Source organism: Rhamphochromis longiceps, linkage group LG1, assembly GCF_057381845.1.
Source record: "Rhamphochromis longiceps isolate RC_006_pf linkage group LG1, R_longiceps_female_GT1.1, whole genome shotgun sequence".
Taxonomy (NCBI): domain Eukaryota; kingdom Metazoa; phylum Chordata; class Actinopteri; order Cichliformes; family Cichlidae; genus Rhamphochromis; species Rhamphochromis longiceps.
Window position 1 is genome coordinate 19,540,548 of NC_140557.1, and position 19,819 is coordinate 19,560,366.

A 19,819-nucleotide genomic window follows, 5' to 3' on the forward strand; every position below is an offset into this window, starting at 1 on the left:
ACTCACCAACAGCTGACGCTTTTCTACACTAATTCATCCTGTTACATGTACAAATAGACCACGCTCATACTCGAGAAAGTCTGAAATGGATTGTTATGATAGTCACAAGTGTAGTATTACTCAATGGTAATAACAATTCAGCATGTAAAAGCTATGCCAAGTTTATATAGTTAATATAAATGGGCCCTTCAGGGAAACAGAGAGTTACTAAAGCGTAATAGCCAACATATTTGTTGGGTAAACCAGTCTCGCAACAGGGTCCATTAGTTTCTGGAGCTTATCGCTTGCTCCTTCGCCGCAAACGGAGTTTGCCCTGTTGTCTTGCAGTTGTAAATGTGCAAATATCGGTCTTTCTGAGCCCTTTAAGCGCCTTGCTTCGGCTCAGATTAAAAGTTAACTCTGTCTCTCGGATCCCACAGTCAACAAAACAACCCCTCATACATAAAGCACACCATAACCTCACACTTACACCGTCATTAACCTTTTCCTAAGTGACATTAAAGTGTCGCACCACCTTTCGCCTCACAGTCACCATGTAGTCCTATTTGCCTAACACAACCTCCCCACGGCCTGAGATGTCATGCAAATGCGCACTGGAGCAATTGTTCCTGCGTGCGGGGTATTGTTGGCACAGATTTGTCCTGTAGGTGATAATTCCTTCCAGCGCCTCCTTCAAAACCGGCCAATATACATCCTCCAATTAGCCGAAAGAGGCCCTATCTGGGAAAACTAAAGGATTTAAAGAAAATCCACGCGTATTAACACATCCACAACAAATAGACCGTCATACTTAAATGTGACGTCACTCACTCAGCAGTTTGTGGGTGAATGAGGTGCTTATTTACGATTATCTGCTCATTAAGTTTGGCGGAAATGTGAAGAAACGGCGTGGGGGGAGAAAGTGTATCTAGCAGGGCTTACTGAAGAGGCGTGAATTTCAGATTTCATAACGCGGGCCTCTTGACAGCACAAAGGAGTTTGAGACAGATGTAGGTCCATAATTTGCAAATCCCCGCAGGATGCTTTTTCTCCATCAGCACATCACTCTTTTTCTCACAGCATGGGCGACACTCTCCAAGTGTCTGTTTCACATCAAAGAGGACGGCTCCGAAACTGTGACATTGATTAATGGAGCCAAAACATCCCATTCTCAGCCTGTCGTCTCACCTTTTCACAGAGCGCAGTGAACGGAAGATAAGGCATACCGGGGAGACGGTGTGACAAACGTGTAGCCGCCACTTCAACACTTCAAATGTTTTCATGGAGCTCCCTCTGTTGGACGGAGAGAGCCCAGGACTCTGCAGGGTCACACACGTTTACATGAGTCTGAATAATTGGAGAGAGCGACTCGATAAGCTGAAGTGATGGGAACACGAAACGATAACAAATGGAGGCATGACCGAAAGCCCAGGATGAGTGCAAGGAGCGCAAACCCTCCTGAAGGAAGGCTGAAAGAAGGTGAGTGGGAAAGCATTTCAGAGAGAAAACAGAGGTGAGTGTCCCCCGAAATGAACCAGCATCGCTCCCAGTTGCCCCCCAAACGAATTACAGAGAGTAAATACGCGACTAATGGATGGTGGTGAAGACCTCTGAAAGTTACGAAATATTTTATTCACAAAATCAACCAAATTTTTTTATGGACTCAATTTTTTTCCCATAAGTGAGATTAAAAATGTAAAAAAACAAAAACAAAACAAGCGTAATAATACGACGCATTAAATCAAGAAACGAGGCTGAAGATAATCTGTTCAACCCTTAACCGAGGTTAACCTCTTATACTCGGTAGATTAAACATATTTTTTAATATTTTAATTTTTAAACTATTCTCAGTTTTATTTGGTTATTTGATGGCGCACACATTTGTAAATATCTTAACTCTAACTCCCCATGTGCACTAGTTCGTCTACTTTGCATAAATAATTTGATTTTATGGTTTAAACCGAGACAAAGCTGCTTGTTATTTAAAGGTTTAACATATGTTGATGTAAGGCGGCTGCTCGAGCACCAAATAGAGAAGCCTGTAATTCCTATCACGTTCTGTTAAAATACACACACATAATGTTTTTTAAATGTAACTTCAGACCCGAAAGTCTTTCAAAAAAAATAAAATAAATAAAACTAGTCTGTTTGGGCTTTTAAAAAATCCTCTAAACGCCCAATAGAAAAATCCGTTTTATAGGGTTATATTTAAATGTACTTATAAGTAAATCCCTCAGCTAGAGCTCATTAAAATAAGAGATTTTTTTAGAACTGTTGCACCTTTGAAATTGTATGGGTGTAAAGTAAAATATGTGTGCTTTTAGGTCACATTTCCCATGGAACTTAAGTATAAAATGTTATGTTATTTGAGGAGCATATTTAGCATTTTTTGCCTTTTGTATATTTCAAATTAAAACTTTAAAGTTCTCTTCACATAAGATCAGTTGCTTAGTACCGTCTATACATGCAGTAGAAATCTTTATTTAAGCTGCAAAATGCCGTAACTGGCTCAGACTCTTTGTGCCAAAATTCATAATTTGCGTCACTGAATGTGCTACAAGTGACTTATGATAATTTCTGAAAAGTGGCCCGACATGTTTTCACTGACACTGGATGTGCTGTGGTTCTAAATCTCTAAGAGGAAAGATAACTGGCCGCTGTTGTGTGTTTAATTCCGATGCTGAGCACATGGTTCAACCTATAACTTGTAAAGCAAAAGAGCGCTAACACGTGAGGGGAAATCAACTGCCCTGCGATGATCACGTAACACATACAATATTGAGCAAAAACAAGGGGAAAATATAAAGAACAAATACATTTGTACCCAGCACTGAACAAAACACACAGACCGTCAGTGCCCAAAAACGTGTGGTAGAAAGAAAGCATTGGCCTGCGTGTGCATATAGCAACAAAATGTTGCTGGGAATCTCATCATGTCGCTCCTTTTTCTAGAAATTCTTGCACTTATTGCATCCCTTTGCAGCGTAACTTGGGAATAACTGGCTTGCATGTTGCAACCATCGTCTGCACGCCCGTGCATCGTTGTGCCTGACCTCCTCTCGCCGTGGCTAAATTTGTTTTACAATCCACATTCTCGTGTGACTTACACCTGCAGGATCGACAGATTTCGGCCGTCGTGGTGACTTGCACAATAAATAACCCCAGCATATTTTGTGCTGTAAAACTAGCCCATTACAATTTAGTAACCGTTCAGGTGGTAGGCAGGTGATGTCACATTGGCTTAGCTGTGTTAAAAAATGTGCGCTGGTGCTCTTGGTGTTGTGCACAGGAAGCATTTCATTTTTTGTTTTTACAACTTCAAGTGAGATTTGAAAATTCAGTGAAAGCAGCTGAAAAAAAAAACCCTGTTGAAGTAGAAGTAGACCTCTTGTGGTCACCAAGGGAAACGGATTGAGAAAGCTTAACATCGCTGTCAGCCTGCGCGGTCCGAGCGCACCGAGTGGGAGGCGACAACCTACACCGCCAGTGTTTCACGGAGACTCCATCAGAGCTGTTAGCTGTTTGTTGTGTCACAAGGAAGACATCAAGAAGGAAGCCGCAGGGGAAAATGGAAAACGAATACAGGAGGAAGATGAAGGAGAAACTTGGCCTGAGGCGAGACATCTTTAAGGAGTTCCTGGCGGAGTTTCTGGGGATATTTTTCCTGATAGTGAGTACCTCCCTCTGCACCTGTCATCCAGCTTAAATAGACGCTTTAAAGCTGCGAGCCAGCAGCCTATGATAATAAGGTGTCAAACTGGGTCTCCAGGGACTGTAACTGCTGTCTGTCATGAGTCTATTAACAGACTATATATCTTGAAAATATCTTTGTCTTTCATGTGCTCAGCTTTGATTTGCTGCTGACAGACTGTAAAAATCACAACAAAATGTTTCTGATTTAGGGAATGTTTCTCTTCAGGCAAGCAAAGGCATCCCGCTCTACAAATTTTGAAAATTTGCAAATATGTTATTTCATCATAATTCTTATGTCACATGTGGGGGGGGGGGGGGGGGGGGGGGGGGCTGAACATGGACTTAAATTATAGCAGGAATAGGAAGTGTGTTTATTTCCCACCCTGGTGTTTTCATTCATTCAAGCGGTGGCCTGCTTTACAGTTATGTTCCTCTATCCACCTGTCCACCCCGACCTCCAAAGCCTGTGACACACCATCAACAGTTTCCTTTTTTATTTGCCTTTAAATCACCCACACCCTTTACCTAATTAAGTGGGGGACTCATTACTGTTTCCAGCTACAAATTGTACTAATTGCTGCAGATGGTGGTCAAAGGGGGCTAGTGTTAATGGTGGGTATAATTGGACCAATTAAATTAAACACAGTGAGCCTCTCTGCCTCTGCTGTTTACGTTTCTGTTCTTGTTTGTGTTCCAGCTCTTTGGATGTGGTTCGGTGGCCCAGATGGTCCTGAGCAGAGCAGGTCTCGGTGACATATTGAGCGTCCACATTGGTTTCACTCTTGGAGTCATGATGGCCGTCTATATTGCAGGGGGAGTGTCAGGTAAAAGTTCCCCTCGCGTTAATTATGTCGCCCCTTTTTTTAAACAACTAACAATTTGAATATCAGATTGTTAGCAGATGAATCGATTGTTTTGGTCACTCAAATGTTAAAAACAGCCAAAATACTGAGTTTAAAAGTAACAAAAGTAACAAAGGAAAGGACACATTCCCACAATACAGACACATAATTGTGTAATAACTATGTGTTTAGGGTCTACCTGCAGGCACATGATAAAAATGCTAGTTTCAATTTGTTGTCACATTGTTTTCCCTCACTAATTCAGTTGTTTTCTTATATAAAATACTTAACGTTACTTAATAATTCACCCTGGAAAACAAAACTAGGCTGGTAATGAAGGTCACTCTGCTCCAGATGACTTTTCTCTGTGTTTAAATGATAACACACAGGTCTTAATGTAAAGTTTATATTTTTATGATCCTTGTGACACTAAATTACTGCCATTATTTAATTATCCTCTCTAATGGGCTACATTTCTGTTTAATAGTAGTCTGAATGGTCTAAGTCTGGAAATTTTGCACCAATGGGACTTTATCGGGTGCATTCCTTGAGGATTAAGCAGACCCTGCTCGGCTTTGCCAGCAATGACAGGGATAGAAGGGGATAGTTGTTAAATGTCACGGTGCTTCTCACAGGCTGTCTGAGCCAAAGTGAGCGTCCATTAATCAGTGATTACAGTATCCAGTGTGTCAAGGGTTGCATTGTGCAGACTCCATGAGATGTATGGACATTTCATCAGTATTTGAAGGGGAAAAAGCTTCAAGGCTGAAATAAGAGATTATATAAATGCTGTGGCATCTGAAGGCTTAGTCACCGCTGAAAAGAAAAGTTTAATGTATCTGAAGTAAGGGGAAGCGGCAAGTTCAGTGGTAACATGAGCTTACCAGCACCTTTGTTTAAAAGTGAATATTTGCTGTTTCATGAGGGTTACGTGTGCAATTCTTTGCAGGCTTCAGAGTTTGTTTTTGGCTTTGGAGAAGACAGAGTTTCATAAATAAAATTTGGGTTTTTAAAAACAAAAAACAAACAAACATAGTATAATAAGTGAATTCATTTTTTAAAAATTATTATTATTTTTTAAGAATCAAAGACTGAAATATCCAATTTACGCTAAATCAAGGAAGCCAAACATACGGCCTGGGGGCCAGAATCGGCCCAGCAAAGACTCCAATCTGGCCCGAACCAAAGCAATTTATGGTTAAACAATCAAATGATTAAAAAGTACATGTTTTTTCACCATCTGCCATAAAAACTGATTTTTTGTTTGCTTGGTTTTACTTTACAGTGACTTCACAGTTACAAAAGCAAACAAAACATTGAAATTTTCAGTGAATTAAAAACTTTATATTTCATAATTACAGGACAGTCTGAGTAATGAACAACCAGAAGTTTGTCTGTAATTTCACACACTTATCACATAGTTTTACTGGTCCAATATGGCCCACTTAAGATCCCATGTATGTTGTATGTGGCCTGCGACATTAAAAGAATTTATAAATATAAATATATATATATATAAATATTAATGTCATGTAGGCTGTACTTCGTTAAAGGTCTTAGTATTTGGTTAACTACGCAAGCTCAACACCCATAATGTGGTTGAATTTTTCCTGCCTTTTCTTTACTTTTTTCCACCTATTTCCATTCCTTTTTTTTTTTTTTTTTTTTTGCTGTTAGGGATGATTGCTGTGAGCACTGAGACTCATGGTTCAGTTTTACTTGCGCGACATGATTAATAAGAATAGTTTAAAGCTTCAGAAGAGTCGCTGAAAAACTTGAGGACAGCAAGGTTAATATATGAAGAGCTTTTGCTGCATGACTGAGCCATTCAGCCCTGGGGTCCACGGCTCAGTGGGAATCTTCTGTCCAACGACATCTCTGAAGATGATCATAGGTATTGGACTAATGAGCTTTACTGGGGCATGGGTCTCTGGAGAGGAGGGGAGTCAGGTGTGGCAAGCCTGGCTTTCTAGGCTCCCCTGGCAGGGAGGCTCCATAGGAGAAGAAAACACAATTGTTTTCACTTTGTAGTCTGAGATTTTAGATGACAGTATACGGTAAGTGTGACACATCATGGTCACTCTAATGACCCGCAGCCTACGTGTGCCTTAAGCAGATTCAGGCAGATTATGTCAGATGCAATTCAGACAGGCAGGTCTGGCTGGTTGTCGTGGTCTGTGTTTGTGAACAGGATGGGGAGATTAACAATGGGCGCATGGCCGATACCCCCAGTGGTGTTACCACATCTAGGTCAAAGCCAAGAACCCAGAGTGTTAAATAAATGACCCCACACTGCCATCACAGCCCAATAACAATTGGCTGGAATGTGTTCAAACACGCCTCTTCAGGACAATGCAGAAGAAAAAGTATTGACTCTGAAGGCACACAAACCCGGTGCCCTTTGTTTGAAAGTATCCTGAAGATTGTTAGCAGAGGGTTTGATCACAAGCATGAAATGATCAGACAGGACGTCACTAAGTGTTTTAATCTACTGCACACTGGTTTCACCTCATCTGGTAAGACATAAGAGACTTTTAAATGCCTGGCCAAGTCCTCCTCTTTGGTCTCAGATGTTTGACATCTGATTTAGAGCTTAAATGGTTAGTCAATTAATTTGTCAATCAACATTTGATAATTATCGTTTAAAGGGTAACTCCGTCAATTTCACAAATCTAAGTTTGTTTGCAGGTCTAGGGGAATATTTCATGATGTGGGGGAGGGGAGAAAGGCCTGATGTAGCTTAACAAGGAAGAAGACTATGGAATAAAGAAGTTAATGACGTCTGTAGCCATGCTGGATCTTCTTTGATTATTTTTTAAAAAAACAGCCTTACAGTGAGCCTAGGTGTAATATCAGAATCAGAATCAGAATCAGAATACTTTATTGATCCCTGGGGGAAATTATTTTTTGTTACAGTGCTCCATTTTAAACCAACATTAAGACAAGACAGACAATACGCTAACTAAGAATAGTACAATATATACATATATATACATACATACATACATACATAAGTCACTTATAAATAAATATTTGGAAAAGAAACATGTGTAGTTGTAGCAGCAAACAGTGTGTTAAGTGGATGCGTTGTACAGGGAGATGGCCACAGGCAGGAATGATTTCCTGTGTCGTTCAGTGGTGCTTTTCGGTAATCTCAGTCTCTCACTGAACGAGCTCCTGTGACTGACCAACATGTCATGGAGTGGGTGGGAGGTGTTATCCAACATTGTCTTTATCTTGGACAGCATCCGCCTCTCCGACACCACCTTGAGGGAGTCCAGCTCCATCCCCACAACATTGCTGGCCTTACGGATCAGTTTATTAAGTCTGTTGGCTTAATAATATAAGAGTCTCATGCTCAATGCAAAGTATTCAGAGTGATAAACTCAGTGTTTGAGGTTATAGGGCTTTGAGAACTGTGTGGCCATCATTCATCATAGAAAACAGGTCTTAATTTTTGCCAAAGCTTTTTTGTGTCATAAAATCATTGTTGATTACTATTGTTTCTCATCTTTGACTTGTAAATGCTGCAATGCTATGTTCCTAATGCATTGTTGCATTGTTCCAGGAGCCCATGTGAACCCGGCAGTCTCTCTGGCCATGCTGATCCTGGGGAAGCTGCCTCTAAAGAAGTTCCCCATATACGTGGCAGCACAATTCCTGGGGGCTTTTGTTGGATCATGTGCCGTCTATGGATTGTATTATGGTGGGTGTAAATTTCGCCAGTACCAAAAGGCAGGATTTTTCTGAGGAAACCCGGAATAACCATCCAACAATAACAATAATCACAAACCAGATGTACATGTTAAAGAGCCGAAACAATGATGCTTCTCATTATTATAGTTGATACTGTTTTAATGCCTGAATTCTTTTTTAAATATTAGATGAGCTTCATGGCAGTAATTTTATAAACATTTCTTTTGCAGATGCTTTGATGGACTTTACCAAAGGAGAATTTATTGTTACAGGTGAAAATGCCACAGCCACCATATTTGCAAGCTATCCTTCAAAACATCTGTCTGTCCTAAACGGGCTTGGTGATCAGGTGGGCCTTTAGACCTGTCACTTATATTTTGTAATTTAGATCTTAATGACTTTTACACTCCTTTACATATTTTTGTCAGTTGATCACAGTATATTGTGGATGTAGAAGTAGAAGTGCCCTGAGTTTGGGACTACATGCATACACAAGTAAGAGCAGAAAGCAAATATATTTTCAAATCATGTGTGTTTATGAAACCTACCGTAATACATTGAGCTTTAGATATATAATTGAGGTAAAAGAGCTTGGCCAGACTTACCCTTTTAGTAAAAGCATAACATTTGATAGACCTTTACAAGCTATATAAATGGCCTGATAAGCCTAAAAAGACAAAACAAAACATGTTATTGAATCAATGTGAATTATAACCCTACAAAATATTAATTTCTTTTATATAAAATTAATAATCCAAAAAAGAAAAAATTATATATAAGACATTTTATTATAATACACCAAACCTTTTTGTCCGCAAACTCCTCCTCCATGATCAGGGATACAAAGGTACATTTCAGGCGGCTGAAGGTTCTTATCTATATCAGACATGACATCATCATCACCATCATGTTGCCAAGCAACCCCAAGCAAATTATCCAGGCCTGTAACACTGTATACAAAATTTCACAGCAGTTATGTTCATTTAGTTTAAAATTTGAATACTATCATATATCATGATGCCATCATGTTGCCTGGCAACCACCTAACAATGGCATTTATGTGATAGAGGAGAACCTCATCATTGCAGTGCGCCCAAAAAAGACATGACATGGTTAAAGATAATCTGGAGTAAAAAAAAGACCCACCAACCCTACTTATTATTTTCTAAATGAGATACAGTATGTCAGTTTGCCAACAGCACAAACACTACTGTAACATGGGTATGCAAAAGTATAATAACATTTCCAAATTAACTGACATGTTCACTGTTTTAGAGATGTTTTAACAATAAGTGTGTCATAATATGCTTATATTGTTGATAAACATGATATTAAATAAACTAACATCAAATAATCATCAAATAATATTCCTGTTATTATCTCATTATGGAATATATTTAATGTACAGTGAAGTCCTTCAAACACTGCAGCAGCTGCAGCAGCAACTATAGCAAATATGTTCAGAGTTGTGCTAACTGCCTTATTTTTTATTGTTTAAGGTAATTGCAACCGCTGCACTGGTCATATGCATCCTGGCTATCACTGACAGGAAGAATATCGGCGCTCCAAAGGGCATGGAGCCTCTGAGTATTGGCCTGATCATCGCAGGCATTGGAGTGTCCATGAGTCTGAACTGTGGCTATCCAATCAACCCGGCTCGAGACCTTGGCCCCCGTTTCTTCACAGCTTTGGCTGGATGGGGCATGGAAGTTTTCAGGTAACTTAGCTGTCTGATATTTAAACAAAAGGTGGTTGTTATCGACTGTTAAGTGCATTTTATTGAGACTTTGGGAAGAATTTCATTTATTGAGTTTCTGTTCTTATTGCACATGATGAGCAGCATTTGCACCATCTTCACTCCTGTGACAACTGAATTAATATTTCAATGAGAGCGAGGAGCAGAGGGCAATCCAATGCAGATAGATATAAAATATTCAGCGCTTTGTTACTGAAATGAAACAACTGGATGTTCCTCAGTTTTATTCCTTTTTACCTTCAGCTGGTCCTGTTTTGTGTTTTTCCACAAAAAGGTTTTAATCAGATTTGGAAGATCACAAAAAGGGTTATTTTGTCTACACATGTAGTGTGCAGTACTCAATACCTGCTGTTATTAACACTCAACCACTGCACTATGTATATTATAATATACACTTACATATTTTTTGTCTATTTTTTGCATAGTATTATTAGTGTTAGGTTATGCTGCATCTATTTATCTTATCTTATCTTATCTTATCTTATCTTATCTCATCTTATCTTATCTTATCTTACTACATTAATGGCACTTTTTGGGGTATTTTAAATCACTAGTAACAGCTGCTATAAAAGATGAAAACTAACTGTCACATGTGCATTCATGTAAGTCCATCTGTCCATCGGTATATGCAGTAGTTAAAGTGGGGTTCTTTGATTAATCTCCACTAACTTAAAAATATATTTAACACCCCTTATAAAAAACAAATACATCATTTTGACCCCGATTCCCTCATGCTATCTGTGAGCCAAAGGAAATTCTAACAAGTTGAGAAATATTATTTCAAAGTTGCTACAAAAGCGTTCAATTAATCATCGCCACGAAAACGGCTAATCGTCAAACTGTTGGCTATGCTCTGGGAAGATAGCGTCATTGGCAGGATGGAAACATTTTTGAAGCTGTGACACGATGATGTTGATTTATATGTTGATTTTGGCTTTATTGACAGATCTCTCTTCGGTTTTAAGCAAGCCAAGCTAAAGCACCGTCTAACAATCCAACACCCTAATAACCCAAGCAAATCCTCCAGTAAACCTAAAAGATCTGTATATAAAATAAAGAATGAAGAAAAATAATCAAAGAGCAAAACGTTGCAAATGTAAGGAGGTTACACATCCATTCTCTAAGTAAGTTTATGGAAAAACTGAGGAATGGAGAAAATCATACATCATCGATCTCTGTGTTTAGCACAGACAACATTTCACTTCATACTTCCCTGATTTTAAAACTAAAGTTTAGGACTGTTTGTGCCCCAGTCGCAACAAACTGGTGGATTTATCCTGAAATACCAGCAGGTGTCTCACGCAGTATTTAGGCCAACCCGTTAAGTATCCTGAACTCTCAGAGCATGACAACTTTGCTCCCACTCCCTCTTACCCATGTGAGTCAGTCCTGACTCAATGAAGACTCAGTCAGGAGCTCAGGACACGTTTCTATGTGGAAGATGATATTAAACTCAGCTGTAACTGTCAGGTGCATCCCACTGGTTTCAGGCGGGGTGTTATCAGTGCAATTAGAAAAAAAGAAAAAAGTTGTGCTTTAATACTTTCTATATGTAAATGTTCGAACAAAGAATTTTTAACAACAGTGCAATGTTCTGTAAAATTTCTCTCCTCCCTCTAAGAAGTGATTTAAAGGGTCATGAAGGTTGCACACAGAGCTCCCCGCATCTGACAGGGTACACACTCGTGACATAGAGACACAGAAAAACAACAGTGTCACGGTCCGCTGTGACGGACCGAGTGGAGAATGCGTGTAATTGACCCAGGTGCGTACACAAGTGAACAGACAGGAGTGAGCTTTAACAGAAGGCGAGCCTTTATTATGGCTGAAAACAAGGTGTGCAAATACAGCAGGGATGGCGTGGCTAAACAAAAACCTAAACTGGGAACAAACTATGGTGAGGCTATGGCTTGGAAGACAACAGACCAGGCATGGAAACACGGAGGGTGGGAACACAGACGACGCGACACAGACTGTAAGAAACACAGAGACTAAATACACATGAGGGATGATCAGGGGAAGTGGCCACACATGGGAACGCAGCTGACACACATGAACTTAACGACAGGACAGGAGGAGTGAGCTGAATACACAGACAGTGAATGCAGGCCTTCAAAGTAAAACAGGAAACATGAGACATGAACCGGGGAGACGTAGTACAGGGGGAGGTGACATAACTGACAGCATGAACTTGACAGTACAAGACACACAGACATAAACACACGAAGGGCAAGGGAGACGTAATGCAAGGGTAACATAATTACAAAAAGGACTGGACTACCTTAAAGAACCTAAGCAAACAATAAACATCAAAATAGGTTAAGCATAACACACTGGGTCACACGACCCAGGACCATGACAAACAGGCAATTTAGAGTTGACAGAAACCCTAACAGTTTAGAGAAACCTGCAGAATCCAGGTGTTGTGACATTTCTGTGAAATGTTTTGCTTCTTGGAACCAAAAATTATCTGGAAATTTGGGAAATTGAGACAGTTTTTTTGTATTTAGCACCCTTCAGACCACATAAATATGTATGTGGATTCCTAAATTAACCACTTACTAATCTTAGAAAGATCAAGAAGTACTGACCACTCCAAACCACCATCAAAATGATGCTGTGTCATCAAAGTGTACCTTTTATATTTTTCCAGTATGTTGCAAACATACGTGGGTTCAGTGTGTCTCCATGTCTCACTTTCACTTTGGACTTTGACTGGAGTGCAAACAGAACTGTCTGGCTACATGTAAATTACCTGAATGCTTTATAACAGTGAACTTTGTGTCAGCTGTCTGACCAACTATTCACAAATCGGTAATGTCTGTAGTGAAAATATTGGACAGAGACCCCAAGAAGTAGTATCACTGAACAGACTATCATTTACACCGTCTTCACTTAGACTTCTGGTCCTAACAGAGTTAGAAAACACTCCTCTGATGGCTCATCTCAGTCTCCGAGTGTTGAATCAGATTCTTATTCTTAATTTAGAAGATCTCTCCCCAGAATCTTTGTGATATTAGAAAACCACATCAGCTGTTGAACGCTGAAGTATTAGAATTTTCAGGAGCTGATCTCATCAATTGCTGGCAAATATACAGTGTTGGGCTTTTTAACTAACTCCTGTAGGATTCAAGCTTCCAGATATTCCAGGTCATGTTTAGTTTTTCCAGTTGTTGCTTCATTCTCCCTCAGGTTTCCCTTTTATGAAGACAGTATCCTCTGGGTTTCTCTGCCCAAAGCAAATTCTTTGTACCAAATCAAAACTAAAGCTTTCGTAAAAGTACCCCTCAGAACTGATGGCAGTTTTCTGAGGCATTAGGCCTATAATCTTCATTCCCATCTGATCCAGCTGGGTTTTAACTCAAAATGTTTATTTTGGGTTGGCAACATAACACAGTTTAATAGTACAGTTTGCCTGAAGACAAAGCGTTTGTGCTGTTTGTTTGTGGATTTGCCCTCAGCGTCCGATCATCATTGGCTGTGCCCTGATCCAATCTCTTTAACCCCTGGACCTGAAAGTGTCTGAGCACAAACTAAGACCCAGGTGCTCTCTGAATAATATAGGGCATATAAATGCAGACTTGGATTTTTTTTTTTCAACAAGCCTGAGAAATATAAATGTTCTGGTGTTATCTGTTACTGCACTACAGCCGTAAATATCTCATGTGTAGCAATGTTTCTATACTAATGGGTAGAAATGCACTTAAGAGGTTTGTATCACTGTGGTAAATCTGATTAAAAATGCAACAAAACAAAAGAAAAAATGGAAGTCGGGCTGAGGATTTCCTGACATTCCGTTTCTTTTCTCGCTGGGTAGAAATGCACTGAAGAGGTTCGCATCACTGTGGTAAATCTGATTAAAAATGCAACAAAAGATTAGGTCCAAAACATCTGACAATTCTTTGGGAAGGTTGAACGCCTGGAAAAATGATTTAAAGAAGGACATATCCATGGAACAATGTGCATTGGTTTGCGCAAAAGCTCATAAACAAACTATTAATTCTAGACTAAGGTTGTTGCAATACAAATGGTTAATGCGAATATATGTTACTCCGGAAAAATGAAATAAGTACAACTCTAATATTCCAGACACTTGTAATAAATGTAATGAAGATAAAGGTAACTTTTGGCATTGTATTTGGGATTGCAGGAAGATAGGCTCTTTTTGGGTTGCAGTAACACAAACTATGAAACAAATATTATCCAAAGAGGTTGTTTTGGATCCTGGCTTCCTTATTTTGGGATTGTACCCGGAAAACATGAAGTACACAAAAAGTGACAGAATGTTTATTGATATGGGTTTGTTACAAGCAAAAAGATTAATCGCACTAAAATGGAAAAGAACAAGGGAACCGAGTATCACACAGTGGATAAAACAAATGATGGTGGCTTTGCCATTGGAGCGGATAACATGTATACTGAAAAGGAAATTGGATGTTTTTGAGAAGGTGTGGAGACCATTTGTGAATTTTGTAGAAGGATTTGTATTATCTGAGGAGGACGAGGACTGAGGGCAATGACATTTGATTTGGGATAATGATAAATTTAGGCCTTTAACGGAGTGATAAATCTGATGACTTTTTTGTTTTCTTTTTGCTGTCTGAGAGGAGTGTATGTTCATGTAGTATTTAGAATGTTGGACTGTTTGTAAGTCATTAAAATGTAAAAAAAAAAAAAAAAAAGATATTGTTGGAAAAAAAATGCAACAAAAGACAACATGTAGTAAAACAAAAGAAAAAATGGAAGTCGGGCTGAGGATTTCCTGATATTCCGTTTCTTTTCTCGCTCACTATTTGCATTTGATGGTGTCAATGTGACCCACTGAGTGTCTGCCTCCCAGCCTGATCATCTTAGCCGTGGCCATAGATTAAAGTCTATAATCCGGGTGCCTCTCTCCTCAAGTCTACTTCCTGAATGTCTGCTGGACCTTGTTTACTTTCAGGCCTGCTCTTTTAATTGAAGCCCTTTCACCTATTGCTACATTAACCCACAAGACTCTAACTCCCTCTTCTAAGTAAAAGAGTCTTTGCGGGGGGGGGGCAGAGTGAAAATGAGGACACAAGCAGCTGGTCCAACAAACAGAGCTTCTTAGTCTTTATTGTAATCTGGGATAACTTGTCTCCGGTAGGAGGATACTAACATAAACAAAGAGACTAGTGAAGCAGTTCACAATATGTCTTTTAAACCTACTAATTAACCTACCTAATTAATTAATAAAATTAGAGATCATACAAAAGAAAAAAAAATAATACAACATTAATTGTGCTGCATTTGTGCCATGTTTGCAGTCTTTTATTTTTTATAGCATTTAAAACAACATCCAAGTTGCAATTTTGATTCAAAAATATAGCTAGCATATCTGCCTATCTGAGGCATTATGACTATAATCTTCATTCCCATCTGATCCATTTGGGGTTTTTTTTTTTAACTCAAAATGTTAAAACAACAACAAAAAAAACCATCTCACATGTGTCAGCATGTGTCAGTGCGAGATGGACAAACACAAGAGACTCATCAGCCAAAGGCAAGTAATAAACACCATCTATGTCTGAAATAAAGACAATCCTAGTAGCTAGTTACACCATAATTGCTTATATTAGCATAGCAGTATCATCCATGAACCCACTGTGATGTGGACAGATTAATCGGCCACAATATCACCAATAAACCTGCAAATCCTTAGATCAATAAAATGGGATAAAACATGTTACCTACTGAGCATTGAAGGTGGTGGTAGGTAGGTTTAATTATCTTAGGACGGAGACGGACTCTTCAGGTTTTAGCCACAGACTGTATGTAAAAGATGGACAGAGCTGATGAAGTCCCATTTTGAGCCATTTTGAGATGAGACAATAAGGGGTATGTCTGACTTTGAAGCCATATGCTTATTAGCTGCTGACTTGTTTTTGGCTCATTAGTTGTTAAGTTGCCAGCTAATGAATATTTCCTGGATAATCCTCCTTTCTGAAACTTAAAGTTATAAAACATTACAAAATGGACTCAATGCTTTATACAGTATAACCAGAAAATACTTCCAAAGACCATAAACTCAACAGTAAAGTATTGTGGAGCAGGGAAATTATTTTACTGCTATTGTTAAATAATCATCATTATTACCATTGCATTAATAATATAATCTGGAGTTTATATTGCATCCAGGGGTTGAACAGTGTGTGTCTTTCAGAAAGGCTAAAAGTCACAGGCTGACAGGAAACAGGCTTGCAGAGAGTTTGCAGAAGCAGGAAGTTATTTTGAGCAGCAGGCTAAGACGAGGCTTTAACAATGTAACAGATAGCTTTAAGAAGGCCTTAAGATGTTATGCATACAGTTATTATGTTGACCTTGTATTTCAGGTGCAGTTATGACTATTTTATACACAATGCATATCTGTGCTTATTAAAGAGTTGGAGCTCGGTCAATTAATTGGGGGTTGGAAGCTTTGTTCGGCGCGATGTCCGGACAATCTATTGTGCAAGTGACTTGGAGCCATAGAAGGAATTGCAATACATGCTTACAAAACACTTATATCAGGTCATTTTATATTAAGGTTTTAGTAGAAGTTCTTGGTTAAAACATTTATTTAGTAGAAGACATACATATAGTCTCAGTGAGCCTCTGGTCTGGTGAAAGGTCAGAAGTGCAACAGGTGAATTGAGAAAGAGCATGTGAGGTCGTGACACACACACATGAGTTAGATTTATTTAGAGGAGAGATTAGTCATGTCTCGGCAAGAAAGAGGAACAATTCACTTTAAGACAAGAACGGAAAGTACCAGCCATGAAAATAGAAGATGATCTTCTGGGTTAAAAGTCATTGTGGTGTTGATCTGATCTATGTATAAAATGTATCTGTGACGCATGAAGGGGCGTCAGTAAACAAGCCCTGACGGTATAAAATCTGTGTATGCTTTGAGGAAGTCGGAGATCACTTGCTGTCGGCGTACAGAGTGTTCTTCCCACACGTGTGTATTCATTAAAATCATTGTTTGACCAAGACCTTCTGGACCATGGGTGGTTTGTACTCTCCTTCCTCAATTTTGAACCTTAACAGTATTTACTGTGGTCCCAGTAGAGAGACATCTATTGGACTGTGAGTCATTCTGCAAACATAGCTTTCGCCCCCTGATGGCCATTAAAAGGAATGCAAGTTTAGGGTACTGGTTCCTGTTTTCGGACCCAGAAGCTACATCTAAGTTATCAGATAATGCTAGCTAGTTGCATTTCACAGAATGAGATATCTGCTAGTTAGGGCTAAGTAACATTAATTTGAAAAACAAAAACCACTAGAATTTAACTCAAAACTGGCACTCAGGTTTCTTGGGCAGTCTACAGGTATAATTAACAATAATGTTAGTCATATTGTTTGTCCAACACACTCTACAAACCTAGCCATGAAGTAACTCATACTCTACTGGCACCAACCTTTGAAACTCAAAGTGAAGTCAGAGTTGTAAAAAACAAAATTTTTGTATCAGGTCATAACTTTGTTTATTCCTGATGTGACGATGGCTATGTCGAGCAGTGTTTTTTAAAATCCTAACAAGACATTTCCGTCAGCTGTCTGTCTTAATGATTATCCCGTTTATTAGAGTCTAAATAAAAATATTAGAATTTCACTCTTGTTAGTGATTCCTCGGCATGAATCTAACATCAGCCTCTCTCTATATGGTAAACTTTTTACTTCATGATCCTAGTTTGTTTGTTTTTTAGGACTGCGCAATAAGCAAATTTTTATTTTTAAATCCTTAATAAGACCAGATACGTTTGGGGCTGTGTTTTTGTGACATCATAATCTCTGCATATGTCCCCTGTCTGCAGAGCTGGAGGCTGCTGGTGGTGGATTCCTGTGGTAGGGCCCATGGTGGGTGGCGCAGTGGGAGCAGGTGTTTACCTTATCTTCATTGAGCTGCACCACCCTGAACCTGAAAAACAAGAGGAGAACAATGTCCAGGACAAATATGAGATCGTAACTATGACTTAATACTAAAAAAAAACAGGTGTTAGCATGAAAACTGAAATCTATTTCTACTATAAAAAAATATCTGAGTATATTTACAGTGAATAGTTGCATGAAGCATGTACGTGAATGGAACATTTTATAGTCATTTATTTATATACACATGAATATTTTATGAAGCCTTTAAAGTCTCTCTTTTTTAAAAGTCTATACGACTTCAGGTATCAGGGTTTATCTTCCAGGGGCTCTTTTATATATCAAATTTGACTAAAATAATATATCAACTATACAAAAAATATATTCTCTTTAGTATCATAATAATAAAACCTTATATAAAGTGTTTTTTCTGCATTAATCAGTAGCTATGCAGTATTTTTAATCTCCTATTTCCTAACTGGGACATCTTCTCCTGTTAGAAATATTTGCCAAGTTTCTGAACAATATTGTTTTTTTATGTGCTTCTGTCAAACAAGTGGGCATTAAATATACAGCATGTATTTGAAAACTGCTGAAAGGTAGCAATTTATGATATGTTTAGGTAGTGGCATTAATTGGTATCGTTGAGTGTCTTCGCTCTGTGTCACACCATCCTTTGCGTGCATGTAAAAATGTACGATTGCTGCATCTTGCTGTTGTCGTTTTGTTTTTTTAACGTGTATATGTAGAAAGTCGAGCCTTAAAATGACGATACTGGTATAAGTTTATATTTTCATTTATGTATGCTCGCATAAACTTTTCTTCTCTGCAAAGAATGTAGCACATGTCACTGAATTCCTTCATGTTCTTTGTAGCGGTAGTGTCACTGTACCACAGGCAGTATGCAAACACTGACTGTAACTGTTTACATTAAAACCTTCTCGCAGCTAATGTGGGAAATGTGTAATAAAGGCTGAAAATTCCCTCCAAAGCACACAATCATTGAGCCTCTTGATTCAGATTAGTTTGTGATATTTTGAGATTATCTTATCTGCACTATTTACTCTTGATACGTATTTGTTTAAGACATGATTTGAAATGTCCAATTTTGCCCGATCTTGCAGCCTTGAAGAATCTAATTTACATCTTCATATACTCTAAAACAGGGGTGTCAAACATAAGGCCCGGGGGCCAGAATCAGCCCAGCAAGCAAAGAAAGGCGACAGGTTTCATTTTCACTACATAAGATCAACGTGGGCTGCATGTGGCCCACCATGTATAATGCGTTTGACATGCCTCATCTATATGTGAATCACTGCTTAGATGGGCTGAGCCATATGTGCAGTAAAGAAAAAAGCCAGACAAACAAACAAATAAATTAAACCAATCACATCACCTGTTTGGTCTTCATAAGGCTGTTTTTCAGCATAACATGACGTTAAACACAGCCTTGAAGATTGGATCACTCAGAATAGGCACTGCTGTCAGAAAACAGGAAGCATATAATCTCTGCTAATGCATGGATGCTGATATTGGCTGTCAGTTGAAGAAAAATAGCCGTTCTCACATAATTACTATGCTGAGTGTCATTTTACAGCAACGCAGTGGTTTAGTGATATAAAAGCACTCAAAGCACTTAAAAGTTGTTTGTTTTGTGAAACAGGAAATAATGATGACATAATCTCTGATGTTTGTCTGTGCACCATGCATGAACTGGTCCATTAAACGCTGCACTGTTAACTGTATGTATGCAACTGTTCATTAGTGAGATTATATTTCATTGTTTATTTTTCTAATACTTCTATGTTAGAGCTGTTTGAAATCACATGTACTTGTAATGTGTGACACATTTTCTTCTTTAACACGTGTCACTGTATCAATGTAGTAAACTGATAAGCAGCATTTAAAACGAATCAGTGAAGACAGGTTGTGAAGCTTAAACAGCTTCATGAAGAATGGATGCAAAGTGTTTTGCTTATCA

At 38.8% G+C, this 19,819-nt stretch overlaps 1 protein-coding gene across 1 annotated transcript; it reads left to right on the plus strand.

Annotated features, from left to right (window-relative positions):
- Positions 1–1,247: 1,247 nt before the first annotated feature.
- Positions 1,248–18,852, plus strand: aqp9b (aquaporin 9b). The gene is made up of 6 exons (XM_085401659.1): positions 1,248–3,649; positions 4,370–4,496; positions 8,083–8,220; positions 8,441–8,559; positions 9,710–9,927; positions 17,784–18,852. The coding sequence occupies exons 1-6, from the start codon at positions 3,548–3,550 to the stop codon at positions 17,944–17,946; spliced, it is 867 nt and encodes a 288-aa protein (XP_085257785.1). The 5' UTR covers positions 1,248–3,547; the 3' UTR covers positions 17,947–18,852.
- The last annotated feature ends 967 nt before the right edge of the window (positions 18,853–19,819 follow it).